The 26,669-nt window shown below is 36.6% G+C and overlaps 1 protein-coding gene across 1 annotated transcript; it reads left to right on the forward strand.

Moving 5' to 3' along the window:
• The first annotated feature begins 1,668 nt into the window (after positions 1 to 1,668).
• On the forward strand, positions 1,669 to 24,384 carry ZNF214 (zinc finger protein 214). The gene is made up of 5 exons (XM_027115502.1): positions 1,669 to 2,005; positions 2,513 to 2,571; positions 3,208 to 3,296; positions 15,688 to 15,849; positions 19,722 to 24,384. Exons 2-5 carry the CDS (start codon positions 2,555 to 2,557, stop codon positions 21,410 to 21,412), a joined length of 1,959 nt encoding a protein of 652 aa, XP_026971303.1. The 5' UTR covers positions 1,669 to 2,005; positions 2,513 to 2,554; the 3' UTR covers positions 21,413 to 24,384.
• Positions 24,385 to 26,669: the final 2,285 nt, after the last annotated feature.

A 26,669-nucleotide genomic window follows, 5' to 3' on the forward strand; every position in this document is an offset into this window, starting at 1 on the left:
CCTTTATCGCATCATTATTAAAAAAAATTGTTTTGCCTTTTCTCTATTACTTTTGGTAAAATTTAATTTTCCATGCCTTCTTTCCTTTTTTTTCCTCAGTATATGAGCTGCTGAAGCAAGCACCATGCCTTTTTTCCTTGAAAAGCTAAATAATAAAATTGAAATGCAAGTCTTATTAATTAACAACTACTAGGGAAAAGGCATTTCTGAAAAAATTTATAGATGTCTCCACAAGCCCTTGCAACTGGAAGGAGAGACACCATTCTTCTTCATAAAACTAATCTAACAAGGTGAAAAGTGGAAATCAGTAATAGAATATCCATCTTGTTTTGCTGTGCAATAAGGAGATCTGCATAGATATTCATAATGCTACCATCTTGTTGTATTTCTCCTTATATTGCACTTGAAAGTGTTAGTTGTATGAAGTACTCCTATAAGATACCTGGGCTTTTGAAAGTATTGCAATACCTTGTGAAAGTAACCTTTAACATCTAACATGAATTCTGAGTGATTGTAGTCCTTGTTCTTCTGATAATAATATTACGAATGACATCTCTGTGTTACTAGAAGGTAAAATGCTTGGAGGTTTGTCAAATAAGAAAGCTTGTGATTTCCCTTATCTCCCACAAGCACGTAAAAGTCATGAAATTCCTTTTTTACTATGAGTCTGAGAGACTTATAGGCCCTCAATTTTCTTCCTATCTTTACTCACAGTGATCTCTCCCAATAAATGAACCACATGAAGAACATCAACTATCTGGAATGTATCCTTTTGCATTTTTTCTCCATGCTTGTATAATTATACTCACAATAACATACACAAACACATACACACACACACTGAGTTACACAATTTGAATTATATTTTTCTGTTTTTTGCATCTTGAATTCCTCACCCAACAAATAATTTTGTGCGTTGGCTATTGATGCTCTCTCCCCATCCCACTTCACTCCACCAAATAGAATGGCTCCATAGTGGATAAAGATTTTTATCCATTTAGTTCACTGTGTATCCCCAGCACCTAGAACAGTGGATGAGTCCATCCACACCTCATGAATGTAAGAAGGGACTGCTGTGGAAACAAACATGACAAGTTGAAAGAACAACAATTAGGCCAGAATGGCTAATACGGCAAAAGGGAGCAGAAAAATGAAATATGGAGTCAGAGAGGTAGGGAATTAGATGAGAAAAGTATGGCTCTATATGTAGGGCCATATAGGTCACTGTGAGAACTTTGGCTTTCACTTAGGAATAAGCTAGGGAGCCAAGAAAGGGTTTTGAGCAAATGAATAATCACAATTATGTTTTGATCATCCAGGATCCTCATGAAGGGGATTGGAGTAGCAATAGAAGAAGCGAGGGACCAGTTAATAGTCTATTACAATAATCCAGGTGAGAGAAAATGATGGTAGCGGAGAAGCCTAGGTCTTGGCAGGAAGAGATCAGGGAGGAAAGCCCCACCCGACCAGCGAGTTAGCAGGAGAGAAGCGGGCCCCCATAAAACGAAATTTGAAAAGCCCTCTTCGCGGCTGTGAGACTCGAATTTAGAGACGACGCTACAGCCAGAGCTAGTGGGTTGCCCATTCCGCCGAGTGCGCGAGACAGCAGGCGTTACCACCCCTCGCCCCCCAGGGTGACTGTTTCCCCGAATCCCCAGCCCTGACTCCCCTTCCCAGGGGCCCTAAACACACCTAGAACCGTCCCATTAACGTTAGTATCTTGGGGTGCTCAGCCCCATCCTCGGTTCAGAGGGCCATAGTACACGGTCCTCTCACCCCAGAACGCTGACGCTTTAAGGCCAGGTCGCACCTCGTTCTTTCTGGCCAATCAGGAGCCACGTCCTCCGGCGTTTTCCTTTCCTGCCCCGCCTCCTCCCGTCTCCATGGGAACGCTCCGAGTGTCTACTCCGAGGCCTGGGGCTTCGGTTTTGGTCAAGCAGGACTGCGGCCATTGTTTATTTAGACGGTGTATTTGGGCCGGTCCCCATCCCTCTCCAGAGGCTCCGTAAGTGACGCGGACTCTCGGGAGCACCGAGCCAGAAGCGGACAAGGGCGGGGAGAGCTGTGGCAGGTAGAGAGGCAGAAGAGGGAGGGCCGGGGGCCGAGAAGCCGCTCCGGCTTAGAAATTCCGGACACCAGTGTAGGTGGGTTCTTCACAGACGCCCTCCCCACGTTTAAACTGAAGAAGGGGAAGGAGAGAGGAGGCAGAGGCAGCTTGGGTCCTGGGGCCGGGGTGCTCGGGGCCGGGAGGTGCTGGGGCGGAGGTCTGGATGGGGAACGGAGGCCTGGATGCGGAACGGAGGCCGCGTGTGTTTCCGCTACAGCAGCCGATGCCGCCGGGATCCAGCTCCGCGAGAACCGTTTGTACGTCTGAATCCGGAGCTTCAGATGTACAAACTCTGGCGGCCCTTGGTGCGTACGGGGAGCCCAAACCTGCCCTGCTCCTGGGACACCATGAAGCATTTTTCTCTCTAGGGAAAGAGGGCTCTTAACTGTTTATCATTTTCCCCAGGGACCTGTAATCAGCAACGGAGGACCAGGGTGGCAAAGACTCATGCCCCCATTTTACAGGTGAGGAAAGTGAGGCCCTACGAGGTCTAGAAGTTTGGTCTTTTTCGAAGTTCTACAAGTGGTTGGTGATAGAGTTGAGACTATGATCATGTCCTGGGGGCCCTAGATCTGGGATCTTTTGCTAAGAATCTGTACTCTGATCTAATAGTAAATCCAGTATTTATGTTGTAAGAAGTAGGAGAGGGTGATGGAATTTACCTTTCTACTTAACTGATCGAACAAAATTTTTAAAATATACTTTTAGAAAGAACTATTTAAGTGTGCTGCTGTTTTTCCAATCTTTTTAAAAAATTGTACATGTTAATAATAAACTAGGAAATTTTTGAGGCTCAGAGAGGTTAAATTACATAGAAAGCATCTTCATTCCTGGAGGGACTAAACTGTGAGATCAAATTCTATTTTCATGCCCAAACTAGAATTGTACTTTTCTTAGATGGTCAGAAATAAGGTCCTGAGTGCCAGTTGGTACAGCTCTCCTTTCGGGTGCTTGAAAGGGAACAGAAATGTTCTTGGGCTCTTTCTGACCTCTGTCTGGGAGATTTGGGGGTTAACACTCAGTTAGTACGTGGGGATTGTAGTGAGTTTGGGAATTTCAAGTCATGCCCAGTCATTCATTCCTCCTTTCTTCTCCCTCAGCTCAGCCTTCTCAACACTCCACGCTTCCCCCAAAAAGGAGCACAAAGAAGGAAGGAATGGTCACTATTTCCCTCACAGTCTGATCCCAGGTGAGTCGAATTGTCTTTTCTCATGTATAAAATGCCCCCGGCTTCTCCATGGATAGCAGGAGTAGTGGAGGTGGCCACGGGGATGGATGGACCAGACTGAATAGAACATATTCCTCTTTGCCTGGGAAGCTTTCAAGCCTCCTATGCAGCAAGCCCCTACCTCCTGCCCAGTGTCTTTTCCCAGCAATTACTCATTCAGTCAGCCAGTCATTCAAGCCTACTATATAATTCATACTGTTTTTGATGACCCGAGATGAATAAATACAAAAATGTCTTTCCTTAACCTTGGGGAAACAAACCACATGAGGTTAATAAGAATTTCTAAAGTTATCATACATTAAACAGTGCTGGAATGAGTGGCACTTTTAAGTAAAAGACAGGACCAGGAACTCAGAGTTGAATAATTACTATGAATTGGAAGATATCATTCCAGACAGCAAGACCATCATTTAGTCTCAGGCAGAATATAAGGGGACAAATAAGGAAACCGGGCTAGTTGCAGTAGAGACATAAGTATGAATGTGTAAGGTAAGGCCATACTCTGGAGGGCTATTAATGTTTAACTGGTTACTTATTCTTGTGTACCACTCAGAGTCCACGGCACATCAACCAGAGACAGCCATTATTGACATTTTGATGTATTTATCAATACTTAGAGCCTTTTATTTAATACTTAATATACATACATACTCACTAATCCGTACAAATACTAGTATACATGCATACATACACATATGTACAAATATGCAAACATAAATTTAAGATACATATATAAAGAGATGAGTATATATAAAAAAATTGGAATCATTACAGATAGGCTCCATGAAGGCAGGGAATGTTCCTAGTATATAGAACTATGCCTGGCATATAGTGAGCACTCAATGAATATTTGTTGAATGTATGAATGGCTATTATATGTTTAATTTTTTCATTTAACATATGGACATTTTTCCAAGTATGTTTGGATAGCATGAGTATTTTTTTTAACATCTTTATTGGAGTATAATTGCTTTACAATGGTGTGTTAGTTTCTGCTTTATAACACAGTGAATCAGTTATACATATACATATGTCCCCATATCTCTTCCCTCTTGCATCTCCCTCCACCCCACCCTCCCTATCCCACCCCTGTAGTTGGTCACAAAGCACTGAGCTGATCTCCCTGTGCTATGCGGCTGCTTCCCACTAGCTATCTATTTTACGTTTGGTAGTGTATATATGTCCATGCCACTCTCTTTGTCCCAGCTTACCCTTCCCCCTCCCCGTATCCTCAAGTCCATTCTCTAGTACGTCTGCATATTTATTCCAGTCTTGCCCCTAGGTTCTTCTGACCATTTTCTTTTCTTTTTTTTTAGATTCCATATATATGTTAGCATACGGTATTTCTTTTTCTCTTTCTGACTTACTTCACTCTGTATGACAGTCTCTAGGTCCATCCACATCACTACAAATAACTCAGTTTCGTCCTTTTTATGGCTGAGTAATATTCCATTGTATATATATGCCACATCTTTATCCATTCATCTGTTAATGGATACTTAGGTTGCTTCCATGTCCTGGCTATTGTAAATAGAGCTGCAATGAATATTTTGGTATATGACTCTTTTTGAATTATGGTTTTCTCAGGGTATATGCCCAGTAGTGGGATTGCTGGGTCATATGGTAGTTCTATTTCTAGTTTTTTAAGGAACCTCCATACTGTTCTCCATAGTGGCTGTATCAATTTACATTCCCACCAACAGTGCAAGAGGGTTCCCTTTTCTCCACACCCTCTCCAGCATTTATTGTTTGTAGATTTTTTGCTGATGGCCGTTCTGACTGGTGTGAGATGATATCTCATTGTAGTTTTGATTTGCATTTCTCTAATGATTAATGATGTTGAGCATTCTTTCATGTGTCTGTTGGCAATCTGTATATCTTCTTTGGAGAAATGTCTATTTAGGTCTTCTGCCGATTTTTGGATTGGGTTTTGTTTTTAATTTTTTAAATTTGTTTACTTTTGGCTGTGCTAGGTCTTCGTTGCTGCGCCTGGGCTTTCTCTAGTTGCGGTGAGCCGGGGCTACTCTTTGTTGTGGTGCGTGGGCTTCTCATGGTGGTGGCTTCTCTTCTTGTGGAGCACGGGCTCTCGGCGCCTGGGCTTCAGTAGTTGTGGCTCACGGGCTCTAGAGCGCAGGCTCAGTAGTTGTGGCACACAGGCTTAGTTGCTCTGCGACATGTGGCATCTTTCCAGATCAGGGCTCGAACCCGTGTCTCCTGCATTGACAGACGGATTCTTAACCACTGCGCTACCAGGGAAGCCCTGTTTTTTTTTTGATATTGAGCTGCATGAGTTTCTTGTATGTTTTGGAGATTAATCCTTTGTCAGTTGCTTCATTTGCAAATATCTTCTCCCATTCTGAGGGTTGTCTTTTCGTCTTGTTTATGGTTTCCTTTGCTGTGCAAAAGCTTTTAAGTTTCATTAGGTCCCATTTGTTTATTTTTGTTTTTATTTCCATTTCTCTAAGAGGTGGGTCAAAAAGGATCTTGCTGTAATTTATGTCACAGAGTGTTCTGCCTATGTTTTCCTCTAAGAGTTTGATGGTGTCTGGCCTTACATTTATGTCTTTAATCCCTTTTGAGTTTATTTTTGTGTTTGGTGTTAGGGAGTGTTCTAATTTCATTCTAATTTCATTCTGTCCAGTTTTCCCAGCACCACTTATTGAAGAGACTATCTTTTCTCCACTGTATATTCTTGCTTCCTTTATCAAAGATAAGGTGACCATATGTGCTTGGGTTTATCTCTGGGCTTTCTATCCTGTTCCATTGATCTGTATTTCTGTTTCTGTGCCAGTACCATACTGTCTTGATTACTGTAGCTTTGTAGTATAGTCTGAAGTCCGGGAGCCTGATTCCTCCAGCTCCGTTTTTCTTTCTCAAGATTGCTTTGGCTATTTGGGGTCTTTTGTGACTCCATACAATTTGTGAAGTTTTTTGTTCTAGTTCTGTGAAAAATGCCATTGGTAGTTTGATAGGGATTGCATTGAATCTGTAGATTGCTTTGGGTAGTAGAGTCATTTTCACAGTGTTGATTCTTCCAATCCAAGAACACGGTATATCTCTGCTTCTATCTGTATCATCTTTAATTTCTTTCATCAGTGTCTTATATTTTTCTGCATAAGGGTCTTTTGTCTCCTTAAGTAGGTTTATTCCTAGATGTTTTATTCTTTTTGTTGCAATGGTAAATGGGAGTGTTTTCTTAATTTCACTTTCAGATTTTTCATTAGTATATAAGAATGCAAGAGATTTCTGTGCATCAATTTTGTGTCCTGCAACTTTACCAAATTCATTGATTAGCTCTAGTAGTTTTCTGGTAGCATCTTTAGGATTCTTTATGTATAGTATCATGTCATCTGCAAACAGTGACAGCTTTACTTCTTCTTTTGTGATTTGGATTCCTTTTATTTCTTTTTCTTCTATGATTGCTGTGGCTAAAACTTCCAAAACTATGTTGAATAATAGTGGTGAGAGTGGGCAACCTTGTCTCATTCCTGATCTTAGTGGAAATGGTTTCAGTTTTTCACCATTGAGAACGATGTTGGCTGTGGGTTTGTCATATATGGCCTTTATTATGTTGAGGAAAGTTCCCTCTATGCCTACTTTCTGCAGGGTTTTTATCATAAATGGATGTTGAATTTTGTCAAAATCTTTCTCTGCATCTATTGAGATGATCATATGGCTTTTCTCCTTCAGTTTGTTAATATGGTGTATCACGTTGATTGATTTGCGTATATTGAAGAATCCTTGCATTCCTGGGATAAACCCCACTTGATCATAGTGTATGATCCTTTTAATGTGCTGTTGGATTCTGTTTGCTAGTATTTTGTTGAGGACTTTTGCATCTATGTTCCTCAGTGATATTGGCCTGTAGTTTTCTTTCTTTGTGACATCTTTCTCTGGTTTTGGTATCAGAATGATGGTGGCCTCGTAGAATGAGTTTGGGAGTGTTCTTCCCTCTGCTATATTTTGGAAGAGTTTGAGAAGGATAGGTGTTAGCTCTTCTCTAAATGTTTGATAGAATTCGCCTGTGAAGCCATCTGGTCCTCGGCTTTTTTTTTTTGGAAGATTTTTAATCACAGTTTCAATTTCAGTGCTTGTGATTGGTCTGTTCATACTTTCTATTTCTTCCTGGTTCAGTCTTGGAAGGTTGTGCATTTCTAAGAATTTGTCCATTTCTTCCAGGTTTCCATTTTATTGGCATATAGTTGCTTGTAGTAATCTCTCATGATCCTTTCTATTTCTGCAGTGTCAGTTGTTACTTCTCTTTTTTCATTTCTAATTCTATTTATGAGTCTTCTCCCTCTTCTTCTTGATAAGTCTGGCTAATGGTTTATCAATTTTGTTTATCTTCTCAAAGAACCAGCTTTTAGTTTTATTGATCTTTGCTATCGTTTCCTTCATTTCTTTTTCATTTATTTCTGATCTGATCTTTATGATTTCTTTTCTTCTGCTAACTTTGGGGTTTTTTTGTTCTTCTTTCTCTAATTGCTTTAGGTGTAAGATTAGATTGTTTATTTGAGATGTTTCTTGTTTCTTAAGGTAGGCTTGTATAGCTATAAACTTCCCTCTTAGAACTGCTTTTGCTGCATCCCATAGGTTTTGGGTCATTGTGTTTTCATTGTCATTTGTTTCTAGGTATTTTTTGATTTCCCCTTTGATTTCTTCAGTGATCTCTTGGTTATTAAGTAGTGTGTTGTTTAGCCTCCATGTGTTTGTATTTCTTACAGGTTTTTTCCTGTAATTGATATCTAGTCTCATAGTGTTGTGGTCGGAAAAGATACTTGATACAATTTCAATTTTCTTAAATTTACCAAGGCTTGATTTGTGACCCAAGATATGATCTGTCCTGGAGAATGTTCCGTGAGCACTTGAGAAGAATGTGTATTCTCTTGTTTTTGGACGGAATGTCCTATAAATATCAATTAAGTCCATCTTGTTTAATGTATCATTTAAAGTTCGTGTTTCCTTATTTATTTTCATTTTGGATGATCTGTCCATTGGTGAAAGTGTGGTGTTAAAGTCCCCTACTATGATTGTGTTACTGTTGATTGTATTATGTCAATATGAATATTGACATAATATGAAAGGATAATCAGGGAGATAAATAAAGTGGAGATTAACCACTTTCAACATATATTTATTGGTCATTTGCATTACTTCTTTGATAAATTGACTCAAATTACCTTTTTCCTACTGAATTTTTTGTTTCCATTTGATAGAATGTACTCAGTATGTAAAATATGGAAGCCATTTGTTATATGCTGTAAATATTTCTTTAGGTTATCATTTGCCTTTTACTTTTAAGGACTTCTTTGTTTATATGACTTAAATTTGTATAAAGTGAATCTTCTTTTTATTTATATGTTTAGTTTTATACAGCACTAGCTGACAGCTCAACATCACTCTCATGAGAGGTCCAAACCAGAACTGCCCAGCCAAGCTACCCGTGAATTTCTGACCCAGAGAAACCATGAAAGATAATAATTATTGTTTTAAGCCACTCAGTTTTGAAGTAACTAGTTGTGTGGCAGTAGATTATAAACACAGGTGTTGCTGCATTTTATTGGCCTTATGTTTTACTTTATTTCTGAAGTTTATGTCAATATTCATTAGTAATATAGATCTGTAGTTTTCTGATTTTGCTGTCTCAGTGTTTTCCTGAGTGTCTTAAAATTTTTGATAACTCTTTTATATGCCTTGGAATAGTTTAATAGAATCACATTATCTGTTCTTTGCAAATCTGAAAGAATTCATTTAAGGAAACTTTTGGGTTGTTATTGTGAAGGTCATATTTCTTTGATAACTTGACCAGTTTCTTTCAAAATATCTGATCTGTTCAGAATTTTTCCCTTTTCTTGGGGCTATACCAAATGGTTTTCTAGGAAAAAATACATTTCCAATTCAGATTTATGTTCTAAAGAATGGTGGAAAGTGCCCACCTAATGTTCAATTAAATTTTTATCTGTTGCTTTTTCACTAATCTCATTTCTAACTTTTTTCTCTTTGTGCCAACCCCTTTTTCTTTTCTTTTATAGCTAGTCAGGGATTGATCTATTTTATTGTTAATATTTTCCCCCCAAAGAACTGGCCCTTGGATTCATTTAACAATGGTAAATGTTTTTCAATCCTAACGTTTTCTTTTACTAACTCTATAACTTTCCCTTTAACATTTAAGTGTTTAATCCATCTAGTGTCCCATTGTATATGATATCAAATTGGAATCCAGCTTTATTTTTTCTCATAAAGTTAATCAGTTTCACACCACCATCTAGTGTAAATAATCCATTCTTCTTTGATTTTTAATGCCATCTTTACTGTTAATAAGTTATCGTATATAAACAAGTACATTGCTTAGGCTCTGAGTCCTCAATTCTGTTCTACTGGTCTATTTCTTCTGATTTTACTACTGTAGTTTGGTGGTATGTCAGTATCTAGTAGAACAAGTCTTCCTGTTTGGTTTACTTAAGTCTTTATGGACTTCTTTTCCCTCCCTATAAATTTTAGGGAAAAAAAGTATATCGTGTTCCTCAAAAAATCCAGCTAGAAATTCGACTGGAGGTATATTGAATTTGAGTCATCTCATCCAAGAACATGGAGGCATGCTTCTCCCTTTATTCAGATAATCTTTTTTCTACTTTATTGGAATTTGAAAGTTGTCTTCAAAGATAAAACTATCTTTTTATAAGATAGTTGTTTTTTGGGTTTTTTTGCTGTTGTGAATATCTTGTTTTCTGGTAGTTGATTGCTGATACTGTGATGCTTTTGCTTTATTGTGTCTGGTAATTTTGCTGAGCTTTTTCATCAGTTTATGGTTTATCCACATACTCTTGTTTTTCTAGGTAGATTGCCATAACATATGCAAATAATGACATTTTATGTTTTTTCTTCTAATCCTTAACTTCTTATTTCTTTTTCTTTTCTTATAGTATTTGTCAGAACCCTTAGTACTATTTTGAAAGCAGTGGTGATGGTGGGCATTCTTATCTTGTTACCATCGTAAAGGAAATACGTATAAAATTTCTCCATTAAGCTTAATGTTTGATGTAGATTGTTAGTATCAGTATATAACCTTTACCAATTTAGGTAGTTTCTTTTTATTTCTAGTTGGCTAAAAGTTTTTGTAAGACCTTTATAGGCGGTGAACATTATGATCTTTATCACACAATTTTTCTGCATCAGTTGAGATAATTGTGGTTTTCTTCTGTAGTCTATTAGTATAGTGAATTATGTTGATTAATTTTCTCATGTTGAACTGTCCTCCATTCCTGTTATAAATTATGCTTTATCATTTTTTCATACATATCTGAATTCAGTTAGCTAATATCTATTTAGGATTTTTTACATATCTATCAAACTTAAAAATGGGCCTATAGTTTTCTTTTGTATTGTTCTTATCAGGTCTTGTAATCAATATTACACTGGCCATATAAAGAGCTAGTAAGTTTCACTTTCTATTTTCTAAAACAATTTGATTATAATAGTAATTAACTGTTAATTGAACATTTGCGAGAACTCAACTGTAAAACTCTTTGGGCCTTTGATTTTGGGGGAGGGAGAAAGAATCTTGGCTGCCATTTCAGTTTCCTTTAATACTTACTGGTATGTAATTTTATATTACTCTTAAAATCTATTTTGGCATTTTCTATTGGCATTGTGTACTAGGAATTTGTCCTTTTATATAGATGTTCAAGTGTATTTGCATATAGTTCATAATGCTCTTGTATTATTTTAAGTCGTATGTCTGTGGTTATTTACTCATTTTGTCCAGTATTTTGTTTATAATCATCTTTTCAAAACAAAATTAGACTTGCAGAGATCTGACTTATTAAATTTTTTTTTGACATTAAATTTTTAAGAGCATCTTTTGGCCTTATGCATTTCCACATCATCTATTTGTTTATTGCCCCTTTGACTTTCAGCTTTATCCTTCTTTTTTGAAGTTTGCTCTTTGTTTTTAGAGGGGGAGGGTTTTTGTTTTCTGAGTTCCTGAGTTGAATGCTTAGGTTGATTATATGTAGCCATTCTTATTTCCTTTTAGTACTTATTTATCTGGGTCTTGAAAATTTTGATGTGTAATTATTATTATTCAATTCAAATTTTCTTAATTATCATTATATTTTCCTTTTAAATTTAAGGGCTATTTAATATGTTACTTGGGTTCCAGAAGTGTGGATTTTTAAATTCCATTGTTAGTAGTTCCTAATTTTATTACCTTGTATCTAGAGAATGTATTCTGCATTATGTTGATAATTTGGAATTTATTGAGATTCCTTTTATAGACCAATACATGGTCAATCTTGTAACAGTATTGTGGGTTCATGAAAATAATGTGTATTTAGTGTTTTGGGAGTATAGAATTCAACACAGAAAAAATAACTCGAGTATTAATTGTACTGTTTAGTGTTTATATTGTTGAGTTCTTTGGTTTTACTTGATCTATCCTTTTCTGAGAGGAGTGTATAAATATCTATAATTACAATCAATGGTGTATATATTATATCTCCTTGAACTTACGATAGTTGTTAATACATTTTGAAATTTTATTTGTGGGTGCAGTTTAATTATAATGGATATTTTTTGGTCTTACTATTTATTAATACAGAAAAAAACTGTGTTTTTGTCCCTTATATTTTTGCCATAAATTTTTTATTGGGATATAACTGACATATTAGTTTCAGGTACACAACATGATTCTATATTTGTATATATTGTAAAATGATCACCACAATATGTCTAGTTAACATCCATCACCACACATAGTTACAAACTTTTTGCCATAAATTTTATCTCAGCTGAAGTTAAGTTTGTCATTACAGCTTTCTTTTGGTTCATATTTGTGTGGAATATGTTGTTCCGTCCTTTTATTCCCATGTTTTTTTTCTTTTTAGTGTGTCTCTTCTAAACCACATGTTGAATCTCATTTTTTTAACCTACAAATCTGTGTCTTTTAATCTGTGAGATTAAGCTATTCACATTTACTATAATTACTGTTATTTTTGCTATCATATGGTCCCCATCTTCTCTCACCCCCCACCCTCTGATATACAGTGTTGGAGCAATTCTGACAAAATCTTAATTCTGGTGGGTGGTACACCAAGAGCAATAATTTCATTTCTCATAAAATTACTCTGTTAATCTCGGGTAATACTTTTTCCTTTGATTTTACCTTATGTAATATTAATATTGCAAAACCTACTTTATTTATTTATTTATTTTCCGGTACGCGGGCCTCTCACTGCTGCGGTCTCTCCCGTTGCGGAGCAACAGGCTCCGGACGCGCAGGCTCTGCGGCCATGGCTCACGGGCCCAGCCGCTCTGCGGCATGTGGGATCTTCCTGGACCGGGGCACGAACCCGCGTCCCCTGAATCGGCAGGCGGACTTCCAACCACTGCGCCACTACGGAAGCCCCTACTTTATTTTTGTCTATATTTTTCTGTTATAGATTAGCCTGTCTTTTCATTTTTAATCTTCTAGAGTTCAGTAGTTTGGAGTGTCTTCTAAGCAATATGCCTCTATATTTTAAAACTGTTTTAGTATCCTTTTGTCTATTAATAATTTTACTTGCCATCTTAATTTATGCTTTCTATAATTTTTTTCCTCTATAGACTTGTACTTACTAATTTTGAATGTAGGTATTCCGCTTTTAACTTTCTAGTGGGGGAGAATATTTTTAACAAATTTTTAAAAATATTTTCAAAGTTTTACAGTGTTTTTTAGTAAACTGAAATGCACATGCCTGGTGGTTCTAATTCTGGAAATGTATCTTCTAGAAATATTACGAGTGTTCAATGATGTACTTAAGAGAGTTGTTCACTGCTGTATTATGATAGCCAGAAAACTGGAAATAATCTTCATCAGTATGGGAACAGTTAAATTTTGGAACATCATAACATGAAATGCTATGCAACTTTTACAACAATACATCAACCATCTATTTCTGCATAATAAATTATATGTAGCAGCTTAAAACAACAAACATTTATTATCTCAGTTTCTAAGGGTCAGGAATCTAGGAACAGTATAGCAGTGTGGTTCTGGCTCAGGGTTTCACACGAGGTTGCAGTCAAGCTGTCAGCAGGACTACAGTTCATTGGAAGCCTTCACTGGGGCTGGAGGATCCACTTCTAAGATGGTTCACTCACATGGCTGTTGGTAGATGCCTCATTTCTTACTGAGGACAGAAGGCCTCAGTTCCTCACCACATGGGCCTTTCTACAGGGCTGCCTAACTATTCATACAGTGTGTTAGGTAGCTTCTCCTAGGGTGACTGATCCAAGAAAAAAAGCATGGAGGAAGCTGCAGTGCCTTTTATGAGCTAGTCTTGAAAGCTGCACACCATTGCTTCCCCTTCTGCTTTTTTTTCCTGTTCATCAGAAGTAAGTCCCTAACCCAGGCCACATTCAAGGGGTGGGGAATTAGGCTCCTCCTTTTGAAGGGAAAGGTATCAAATAATTTCTGGACATATTTTAAAATCACCACGAATAACATAGGCCTATATGTACTGAAACGGGAAGTTGTATACTACATATTATGTAAAAAAAGCAGACTGCAGAATTATCATGTCTGTGTTATGAAAAAAACATTAGTGGGGTATGTATGTATGAAAAAAAGGTCCGTAAGGACACAGTGAAAACTATAGTGGTTATTTCTTAAATTATTTGGGGAGGGTAGACTTAATTTTTACTTATATTACTTCAGCATTGTTATAATTTTTATGAACTTTCAGTAAAAAAAAAAAATGAGGCTCTTAATCTCTAGTATATTTTTAAAAATAAATTCCTAAATCTTAGTATTTACTGAACATTTTAAATTGAACTTTACAATTGAGAATGTGTCATCAAAGAAAAATGAATTTGTCACATAACCAACTTATGATTTATTCTTTCTAAAATATTTTTAGACAGAATACATGCATTTATCTCTTCTACTTTCTAAAACTGCATAGATATAGTAAAAAACCAAGAAATTTATGAACTTACGATGAAGCCGAAGAGCCATCAGCAAATGAGAAATTTCAACAAAATCCTGGATGGCAACAGTAGGCATAGTGGTAAGAGCCACATAGGGCTGAAGATGTTACATCCTAGAATACTCAGCAGGGGAATACAGACAAGAAAGGAACTGATGAGCCCTGTGAACTTTGGAGAGGCTCAAGTCCATACACCATTTGGGGCAGAGGGCCAGCCACAAAAGAAGACCCTAAAATATTTCCAGAGAGGAAAGAAAAAGTTGCCCACAAAGGAATTACAGTTTGTTTGTTCTTTAAATCAGTCTTAGCAACACTAAAAGCTTATAAACAGTGAAGCAGTTTTGAGAAAAATTCTTTTCACTCTCGAATTCTTATGAGCCACTATGAGGGATAGTAATAAAGACTTAAGGCATACAGTGATTCAAATGATTCTTGGGAATCTTTCCTAGTAACCGTGTTTGGACATTCTCCTTTGAAGAAAACCTCGCCTGTTTCTCACCTTTGCTTTCTTCAATGGCCACAGGCTTAACATTCACAGGCTTGATTGAACTCATGTTGTTATGTGCCTCCCAATTAATGGTGTAAAATCACAAAAGAAGAAGAGTCATATGAACTTGAAATGGAGCACTAACGAGGAGCCGGCCCTGACTGGGGCAGGATGATGGACTTTTCCAAAATAAAAGGGGTGGGTGAGGGGATGAGACACTTGATGAAATAGATTATATAAAGCCTTCTGAAAAATCAAAAAATTGAGGACAGTAAATTTATTAAATAAAAATTAAACAGGTAATTTCCCCCCCACAAAAAAATGGTATATAATCATATTCAAAATTATATAAGTACTGCTTATTGATTTAACCAGAAAATTAGTGCTAATGCTACGGGTGGTAATCTAATTCCTCATCTCACAGTGGGAAGTAAACAGTCTAAAGTGATCAACCATGAAGCAATAATATAAGCAACATGAAGCAATATTGTTACAGTTGGCAAATAGTTCTGGTCCAGAGTATGTAGACCTGGGTCCTAGCTGCAGTACCTCCAGGTCCATGATCTTGGGAATTAATCTTTTTCAACCATTATTACTAATGTGTAAAATGAGGATAATAATAGTATCTACAACATAGGATTGCTGTGAGGATTACTTGAAGTATATGTGAAGAGTACTTACTTGGCTCAGTGGTTAGCAGACAAATGCTATATAAATGTTTCTTATGATGGTGATGGTGTTCAATGATTGGATACATTATTTAAGTACTTGACCTCTTATTATGTCTCCTCTTACCTTTCTTGTTTTTCTTCATTATTGGAGTTACTTCTTTTTCTTTTTGGTTTACCACTTATGTTACCTGCTGAATGTCTTTTTCTTTGTCCATCTTCTCACTTAGATTTCTTCTTCCTGGAAAGCCTGATCTTCGACCAGATGGCAGTAACATTTGAAGATGTGACTGTTAATTTTACTTGGGAGGAGTGGAAATTCTTGGATTCTTCTCAAAAAAAGCTCTACAGAGAGGTCATGTGGGAGAACTACACAAATGTCATGTCAGTAGGTAAATTATCCCGACTCTTAGGGAATAAGGTTAGTTTATCCTGGGACCAGTTTTTTTTTTTAACATCTTTATTGGGGTATAATTGCTTTACAACGGTGTGTTAGTTTCTGCTTTATAGCAAAGTGAATCAGTTATACATATACATATGTTCCCATATCTCTTCTCTCTTGCGTCTCCCTCCCTCCCACCCTCCCTATTCCACCCCTCCAGGTGGTCACAAAGCACCGAGCTGATCTCCCTGTGCTATGCGGCTGCTTCCCACTAGCTATCTGCCTTACGTTTGGTAGTGTATATATGTCCATGCCTCTCTCTCGCTTTGTCACAGCTCACCCTTCCCTCTCCCCATATCCTCAAGTCCATTTTCCAGTGGGTCTGTGTCTTTATTCCTGTCTTACCCCTAGGTTCTTCATGACGTTTTTTTCCTTAAATTCCATATATATGTGTTAGCATACAGTATTTGTCGTTCTCTTTCTGACTTACTTCACTCTATGACAGACTCTAGGTCTATCCACCTCATTACAAATAGCTCAATTTCGTTTCTTTTTATGGCTGAGTAATATTCCATTGTATATATGTGCCACATCTTCTTTATCCATGCATCTGATGATGGGCGCTTAGGTTGTCTCAATCTCCGGGCTATCGTAAATAGTGCTGCAATGAACATTTTGGTACATGACTCTTTCTGAATTATGGTTTTCTCATATGCCCAGTAGTGGGATTGCTGGGTCATACGGTAGTTCTGTTTGTAGTTTTTTAAGGAACCTCCATACTGTTCTCCATAGTGGCTGTACCAATTCACATTCCCACCAGCAGTGCAGGAGGGTTCCCTTTTCTCCACACCCTCTCCAGCATTTATTGTTTCTAGATTTTTTGATGATGGCCATTCTGACTGGTGTGAGATGATATATCATTGTAATTTTGATTTGCATTTCTCTAATGATTAATGATGTTGAGCATTCTTTCATGTGTTTGTTGGCAGTCTGTATATCTTCTTTGGAGAAATGTCTGTTTAGGTCTTCTGCCCATTTTTGGATTGGGTTGTTTGTTTTTTTGTTATTGAGCTGCATGAGCTGCTTGTAAATTTTGGAGATTAATCCTTTGTCAGTTGCTTCATTTGCAAATATTTTCTCCCATTCTGAGGGTTGTCTTTTCGTCTTATGGTTTCCTTTGCTGTGCAAAAGCTTTGAAGTTTCATTAGGTTCCATTTGTTTATTTTTGTTTTTATTTTCATTTCTCTAAGAGGTGGGTCAAAAAGGATCTTGCTGTGATTTATGTCACAGAGTGTTCTGCCTATGTTTTCCTCTAAGAGTTTGATAGTTTCTGGCCTTACATTTAGGTCTTTAATCCATTTTGAGCTTATTTTTGTGTATGGTGTTAGGGAGTGATCTAATCTCATACTTTTACATGTACCTGTCCAGTTTTCCCAGCACCACTTATTGAAGAGGCTGTCCTTTCTCCACTGTACATTCCTGCCTCCTTTATCAAAGATAAGGTGACCATATGTGCGTGGGTTTATCTCTGAGCTTTCTATCCTGTTCCATTGATCTATCTTTGTTTTTGTGCCAGTACCATACTGTCTTGATTACTGTAGCTTTGTAGTATAGTCTGAAGTCAGGAAGCCTGATGCCTCCAGCTCCATTTTTCATTCTCAAGATTGCTTTGGCTATTCGGGGTCTTTTGTGTTTCCATACAAATTGTGAAATTTTTTGTTCTAGTTCTGTGAAAAATGCCATTGGTAGTTTGACAGGGATTGCATTGAATCTGTAGATTGCTTTGGGTAGTAGATTCATTTTCACAATGTTGACTCGTCCAATCCAAGAACATGGTATATCTCTCCATCTATTTGTATCATCTTTAATTTCTTTCATCAGTGTCTTATAATTTTCTGCATACAGGTCTTTTGTCTCCTTAAGTAGGTTTATTCCTAGATATTTTATTATTTTTGTTGCAATGGTAAATGGGAGTGTTTTCTTAATTTCACTTTCAGATTTTTCATTAGTGTATAGGAATGCAAGAGATTTCTGTGCATCAATTTTGTATCCTGCTACTTTACCAAATTCATTGATTAGCTCTAGTAGTTTTCTGGTAGCATCTTTAGGATTCTCTATGTATAGTATCATGTCATCTGCAAACAGTGACAGCTTTACTTCTTCTTTTGTGATTTGGATTCCTTTTATTTCCTTTTCTTCTCTGATTGCTGTGGCTAAAACTTCCAAAACTATATTGAATAATAGTGGTGAGAGTGGGCAACCTTGTCTTATTCCTGATCTTAGTGGAAATGCTTTCAGTTTTTCACCATTGAGAACGATGTTGGCTGTGGGTTTGTCATATATGGCCTTTATTATGTTGAGGAAAGTTCCCTCTATGCCTACTTTCTGCAGGGTTTTTATCATAAATGGGTGTTGAATTTTGTCAAAAGCTTTCTCTGCATCTATTGAGATGATCATATGGTTTTTCTCCTTCAATTTGTTAATATGGTTTATCACATTGATTGATTTGTGTATATTGAAGAATCCTTGCATTCCTGGAATAAACCCCACTTGATCATGGTGTATGGTCCTTTTAATGTGCTGTTGGATTCTGTTTGCTAGTATTTTGTTGAGGACTTTTGCATCTATGTTCCTCAGTGATATTGGCCTGTAGTTTTCTTTCTTTGTGACATCCTTGTCTGGTTTTGGTATCAAGGTGATGTTGGCCTTGTAGAATGAATTTGGGAGTGTTCCTCCCTCTGCTATATTTTGGAAGAGTTTGAGAAGGATAGGTGTTAGCTCTTCTCTAAATGTTTGGTAGAATTCACCTGTGAAGCCATCTGGCTGGGACCAGTTTTGTTAAGTATTTTGGTTATTAGGGTGCTATATTGAGGTAGAAGAACGATTCTCAAAAATGGTTCTTAAATCACATAAGAAGTAGAAGGTAAAGAAAGCAAGATATCTTCCAAAACATTTTGGCTATGTAATTAATAGGTATTTGTGATTCTTATTTATTTTCTAGATTACACTTAAAGCACAGATTTCTGCCCATAATTTTGTGCAGTCCTCAATTTGTTCTCTCTTCATGTTCTATTTGTAAGTTAGCTTTTGCTGTATAACAAACTACCCCAAACTTAGTGACTTAAAACAGACTGTGTTATTTTTCATGATTCTAGTTGGTTAGATGGATCTTCTGTCATTGAGTGACTTGATTGGGGCTGGATGGTCTAAGATGAAGCTGGACAGCCTGAATGGCAGTTGGTCAGTATCAGTGTTATAACAGGCATGTATTGACCACATGTCTCTCTTCAAGGAGGCCAGCCCAGGCTCATTTACATGGTGGTGATCACAGGACTTTCAAAACCAGCAAGAGAGGCCAAGCCCCAATGCACAAGCACTTTGCGAATCTCTGCTTGTCTCACTTTTGTCCCAGTGGCCAAAGCAAATTATATAGCCGAGCCTAGAGTCACTGTGTAAGGGGAGCACCCAAAGATGTAGATAAAGTAGAGAATTTTTTCCCACAATCTACTATACTATTTTAGAACAGAAAAATAGAAACAATATTTTATTTCTTATAATAATGTCCCAAATAGAGTAATCGAATTAAATCTCAGTCTTTAAGACTATTTCCATTAAACCAGTCAGGCTTTCTCTTTTATTTCTAACAGTACCTGGTAAGTAGTAGGTGCTCAAGATATGTTTGTTGAATGAATGAATACATCTATGAATGAAAAAACAAATGAATTCCACACCCAAATATGGAGCAGCCTAAGTCATAACACTTCTTTCCCACTTGCACCCACACATATATTCCTGTAATTCTGGAGCTTGTTGATTGAGATACTTGGAAATTTTTAAGCACAGCTTTCATCTTACCACTGGGTTATCTGCTTATTTTTCTAGGAAACTGGAAAGAGAGCTACAGACTCCAAGAAGAAAGATTCAGATATTTTGAACATGAACATCTTTCCTGCTGGCAAGGCTGGAGGAATGCCAGCACTCAGATATATGATAATCAGAACTATGTGGAAATAGTTCAAGGTATAGATTCCAAAGACCTAAAGCAGCAACACCTTTCTCACGCTCAAGAATGGTTAATACTCTTCACACAAGGACCAGGGTTTGGGAACTATGAACTGACTTTTGAAGGTAAAATTCCCAGGAACTTAAAATATACGAAGTTTATACCTTGTCAATCCTTAGAAACAAAACACACTGAAGACAATGGTAGAGAAATCTATGTGAGTGATTCACGTGGTTTTCAAGGACGCAGATACCACGTTGTCATATCCAGGAAAAATCTCTCTGTGGAAAGAGAACAGAAGCTCATAGGTCTGCATTCTTATATCCCAGGAGAGGAAGCCCTTCCAGAGTACATTGGGGAGATATGCCAAAATGACCTGCTGAAAGGCTCTGTGGAAGAGAAATACTGTGGATATGATAAATGTAAAGAAAGTTATTATTGGAACTCACAGTGTGTTCACAAGAGAAATCAACTTGGAGAAAAGTTGTATCCATGCTCCATCAGCACAGCATGCTTCACTCAGAGATCAGACCTATACAGACATCCAAGAATCCACATAGGTAAGAAGCCGTACAGATGTAATGAAGGTGCCAGTAATTTTAGTCAGAGCTTCGGTGTTCACTTTCATCAGAGAGTCCACCCAGGGGAGATACCTTATATATGTAATGTGTGTAGTAAGAGCTTCAGTCAGATCTCCAGTCTTCACTGTCATCAAAGAGTCCACACAGAAGAGAAACTCTATAGACTGCAGTGTGATAAGGACCTCAGTAGAAATTCATTACTTCATATTCACCAGAGACTTCACATAGGAGAGAAGCCTTTTAAGTGTGATCAGTGTGGTAAGAGTTTTAGTCGGAGTTCAGTACTTCATGTTCATCAGAGAGTCCACACAGGAGAAAAACCATATAAGTGTGATGAGTGTGGTAAGGGCTTCAGTCAGAGTTCAAATCTTCGAATCCATCAGTTAGTCCACACAGGAGCAAAGTCCTATAAATGTGATGACTGTGGTAAGGGCTTTACCCAGCGCTCAAATCTTCAAATCCATCAGAGGGTGCATACAGGAGAGAAGCCTTACAAATGTGACGACTGTGGGAAGGACTTTAGTCACAGCTCAGATCTTCGCATTCATCAGAGGGTCCATACAGGGGAGAAGCCCTATACTTGTCATGAATGTGGGAAGGGCTTCAGCAAGAGTTCCAAACTTCACACTCACCAAAGAGTACATACTGGAGAGAAACCCTATAAATGTGAACAGTGTGGGAAGGGCTTCAGTCAGCGTTCTCATCTTCTCATTCATCAGAGAGTCCACACAGGAGAAAAACCCTATAAATGTGATGACTGTGGAAAGGGCTTTAGTCACAGCTCAAATCTTCACATTCATCAGAGGGTCCACACAGGAGAGAAGCCTTATCAATGTGCTAAGTGTGGTAAGGGTTTCAGCCATAGCTCAGCTCTTCGAATTCATCAAAGAGTCCACATGGGAGAAAAGATTCATAAATGCCATGAGTATTATAAGGGGTTCGATCAGAATTCACATCTTCACAGTAATCGCAGAAGAAAAACCTTATAATTCTGTTCATTTAGTTATAACAGCTTTAATCAAAGCTTCACCTTAAGCCCAGTAAATGCTGCTGGGAAGAAAATTCTGTAAATAACCCAAATAATCCCAAGCAACATTTATTGTTTCCCCTAATTCCTACTAAAAATCATTTGCTTCAAGAGGAGATCCTTAGGAGGATATTTTAAATTAAAATGTATTTTCTTTTTCTACAATAAATATTATGCATAGTCATTATAAAATATATAGAAGAGTCAAGAAGAAAACTTTTCATCCTGTTTCATTCTAAGCCTTTTTTCCTGTGCATTTTCATGTGCATGAAGTCATATTGTATGTTCAATTTTATATTTTCACTGACTTCAAAACATTTTCTTATATTTTGGTTTGAATTGAAATTGGCTAGCTATAAATGAAATAGCATCTTGACTCACCTGTAAAGTCCCTAAGAAGCTACAGAAAAAAAATGAAAACACACAAAACTTGAAACTCAAACTGGTAGACAGCAAGTTCTCAAATGTTGAAGAACTAACTAAAGGGCCAGTAAATTCGGAAAACAATGTATGACCCTTATCCAAGATAGGGTATCTTAGAGATGTTATTTCTGTCACCCAGAAAACTCAAGAACCAGCCTTTTTTTGCAGGGGTGCTGCACTATGAGGTTACCATAATACACTCTCACCCATTCCCCTTCCCAGTTTTCCACATTTATTCATAGGTTCAGACACTAGGAGGTGTGGAAAAATTCTGGTTTTCTAAAAAAACCAAAGAGGGAAAATGGATAAAGACCTCTGCAACAGTAATTGTCAAAAGACAACAGAATAACACCTTCAGAATTGTGAGGCTGAAAAATGTTATCGCCCATAGTTTATCTTATCAACTAAATTGTCTTTTAACGTTTGTAGGTAACAAATTAGATAAGAAAACAGAAAACATATCAAATATGTACCTTTCTTAAAGAGAGCTCAAGAATGTGGAAGTCATAGTGTAAAAGAACTGGTAAACACTAAAATCAGTTAAACATGCAGTTAAGTCTTGAATAATTGTTAATTTGTTTACAAAACTTCAAAACTATTAAATAGTTGTACAAGAAAATATTTAATATACAAATGTTGAGTATAAAAGCATTATATCTTAAAGTCTGGATGGGAAAGTAGGGTTATCAGATAAAATCCAGGACACCCAGTTAGGTATGATTTTCAGATATACAATGATAATTTTTTAGTATTAAGTATGTCCCAAATATTGCATGGAACTTATACTAACAAATTATTTGTTCATATAAATTCAAACTTAACAGCACCCTGTGTTTTTATTTGCTAAATTTGGCTACCAAATGAGGGAAGGACAGCAAAAGAAAGTGTGCTACATCTCTGACCTTAAATAGCATGGATTCATTACACTTTCTTCTTGACTTTAACAACTCTAGAAATAAAGGTCTAAATATTTTTTTACAAAGTTAGAAATTGCAACTAAAATAACTAAAAACATATTTCTTTCAAAACAGAGAAGATAAAAGCAAAGAATATTCAGTGCCTATAGCAAAAGACAGAAAACAAAAACAACATGAAGATGATCTAAAAAATTGGAGAACATGGATCAAGGTGAGAGGAAATCAAATTTATCAAAATAGGTTAAATCTCCCCTTAAAAAGTTTTGAAAACCCTTGATTGAATTAAAATGTTACTTATATGCTATTACAACAGAAAAGATTAAAGCAAAATGATATTGGTCAATTGACCAACTTTCAATTGATTGATTGCTCAATATTGATTTATTGATATAAAAGAATAGGCAAATGTTTATTAGGCAAACAAAAGCATGCCTACAATATACTTTTAAAGGTTAATTTTAAATGAACTGATTAAACCCATTAAGGTGGGTAATAATATAAAAACCAAGTTTCCTAAACTCTTGTAATAATCAGAAAAATACAATGGGTGCAAAAGAGGGTTTGAAATACTAAAATTTCTTTAAAAGGAACAAATAGCAAAAATATAGAATGAAAATAATGAAAAACAAAACATTTAATTGAAAATAAAGGGACTTGTATAGAGCGGATGTTCTTAATTTATAGATTTATTTCCAATCTCATCAAAATCCCAATGAGATGTGAAATTGAAAAAAGTATTCTAAAGTCTTTTAAGAAAAATAGATATTGGAGAAGAACAAAGATAATTATAAGAACGATTAATGAGATTGCCCTAACATATAATAAATGATATATTGAAGTTAAAATATTGAGAACTTGATTGTACATTTGAAAAAATGTTCAGGATGCTCAGTTATTACTAAATAGCTTAAAAATAAACCAGTATATGGATTACATATATATATATAAAACATTAAGTAGATATGCTTAAATACATATGATAAAAGATTTATGTAGAGAAGGATTATTCAGTAAATGGTGCTGAGAAAATTATTTAACTCTTTCGTGAAAAATAAAATTAGGCTTTCGTCTCATGACCTATATCATATATACTGATCTAATATATATTGATTAAAGCACAGGTTTTCAAGCTGTGTTCCATGAACCTCCATATGGTTTCATGAAGGCTGGTTCATCAAAAACAAAGCCACAAGTTAACCCCCTCCATCTTTTCTGATTCACGTTCAAGATTAGCACAAGATTTCTTTCTTTTTTTTCTTTTAGAGGAGGTTCTACCATTTTAAACATAAAATGTTTAAAATTCACCAAAGTGGGTTTTTCCATGGTTGAAAACACACACGCATTTTTTGAGAGTTTGATGAAATGGAAGAACTCAGAAAAAATACCTAGGAATTTGACATTAAAAAAATTTAAACTATAGGTTAAGAACATACGGAAGTCAAGACAACAGGGAAAATATTTGCCCTGATTAGGATAGTTATGAACTTTTATAAGTTAATACAAGAGATGGATACCAACTTTAAAAAATGGCAAAGGACGTCAACAGATTAAAGCAATGAAAATACCACTATCATTAACAAAAATTGTAATAGCTATTTTTTTTTTTTTTTTTGAGCAGAGAAAGGTTTATTGCAAGGCCATGCAAGGAGACAGGTCTGTAATAGCTATTTTTACTGAGAGTACAGAATGATTGATACTTATACACTACTTATGTTGAGGGTAAATTGACATGCTTTAGTAAAGCTATTTGGCCAATTATAAGCCTTAAAATTGTTATTATTCTTTGTCCTATAGTGATTTCATATCTAGTGTATATCCTGTGGAAATAGAGTAACACTCTATTAGGGTACTTCATTTTTTTTTTAAACATCTTTAATGGAGTATAATTGCTTTACATTGTTGTGTTATTAGGGTAGTTCTATTTGCAAAGAACAGAGATCCACTTAAGTTATATCATATAAAAATTGAGTTATATAACATTATGTTTTAAAATCTCACCAAAAAAGAAAAAGAAAACACTAGGACAGAAGCTTCAATATGAGAATTTGCCATAGAAAGCCATTAGACAAGGAGGCTACTCTTTCAAGAACTTTTGTTTCTCTTTGGTTATTCCTCTCTTCTCTACAGACTGACCTCCTGTTTACTCACTCTGTGCATGCTTATAATTGCCACCACATCCTTGAATATACTGTTTTCAATTTTATGGCCCATCACTAACTTGTAACTTCTGGGTCTCTGTTTAGATTTCTGAGTAGGGGAAGATGATTGGCTCAACTTATAACTACTACCTCCTGACAAGTCTGAGACCAGGCCAAACTATAGGCTACCGGTAAGCCTTTGGATTGGCCTGCTTTGTATCAGATGTTCACTCTGGTGCTCTCAGACATGCCCAGGGATGAAGTGATAAGGCATATAACATGGTTGTAAGGGCTGATGTTCAAATAGGTTTCTCCAGAAAGTGGTGGGTCTGGGCTAAGCATTCTGAACCACATTAGAACACGTACACAGATAAATGTTTAAGATATTTATTATAATATTTCTATGCTGCCCTCCCCCCTAAATAGGGGAAAAGTCATATAAATTATGGTTCATCTACATGATGTAATCTTATGCAGTCATTAAAACTTATATTTTCCAAGAATGTTATAATAAAAATATACTTATGGTGTTAAAAGTACAAGATATAGAACTCTATGGGGGTAAGATTCTATTTATATTTATACAGATATTTCCATGGGGAAAACATTGGATGTATACAAAAATGTTATTAGTGGGTTTCTTTGAGAGGATCTTTGGTTATCTTTATGTTCTTCATGCTTTTCTGTATTTTTTATATTTTTATTGGTGTCATTTAAAAAAAATAAAATTTTACATACAACTTATTTAAAATGTTAATGATTACATGACATTCCATTGTGTGGCCGTACCATAATACTTATCGCTATATTATCGGGTATTTAGACTGTTTTAATTTTTATATCATGAATTGAACTGCCATTAATGTACTTATGTATGAAGTTTTCAATTATTTTAGTTAATTTTTATAATGATTTTCTATATTCAGTTATTGGGTTAAAAGATAGGAGGCAGAAGGTATAATTTGTGCAAAGAAATGGAATAATGAAATTACATGATGTATACAGCCAGCTACAAGTAATGTCAAAGTACCTGACAACAATGTCAAAGCTAAGTACTTGACATTGTTGGATTATAAAGTATAAAAGCGAAAGGTGAGGTTAGAGCATGGCCAGGTCATGAAGGACTTCTTGTGCCAAGCTAAAAAATTTCTCATGGTCATGGAGAGAAATTAAAGAATCTTAAACAAAGCAACAACAGTATGTCATTTGGAAAAGACTTCAACAACAGTGACTGGATATCCAGAGACTGGATATTTTGTAGAGTGAGGGGAAGAGGAGCAAGAATGGAGGTCATGAGGCCATATAGTAGACAAGACAACGAGGTGGTGTCAATGAGTTTTGATAGTAGGAGGCAGTTTCCTTTTCTTTTTTTTTTTAATATTTATTTGGTTGCGCCGGTTCTTAGTTGTGGCAGGCGGGCTCCTTAGCTGTGGCTCACGGGCTCCTCGGTTGCAGCATGTGGGCTCCTTAGTTGTGGCATGTGAACTCTTAGTTGCGGCATGCATGTGGGATCTAGTTCCCTGACCAGGGATCGAACCCAGGCCCCCTGCACTGGGAGCACAGAGTCTCATCCACTATGCCACCAGGGAAGTCCTCAGTTTCCTTTTTTTTTTTTTTTTTTTGCGGTACGTGGGCCTCTCACTGTTGTGGCCTCTCCCGTTGCGGAGCACAGGCTCCGGACGCGCAGGCTCAGCGGCCATGGCTCACGGGCCCAGCCGCTCCGCGGTATGTGGGATCCTCC

This window comes from Aethalodelphis obliquidens, unplaced genomic scaffold (assembly GCF_003676395.1).
Source record: "Aethalodelphis obliquidens isolate GAN/ISIS:26980383/991018 unplaced genomic scaffold, ASM367639v1 scaffold14, whole genome shotgun sequence".
NCBI classification, from domain to species: domain Eukaryota; kingdom Metazoa; phylum Chordata; class Mammalia; order Artiodactyla; family Delphinidae; genus Aethalodelphis; species Aethalodelphis obliquidens.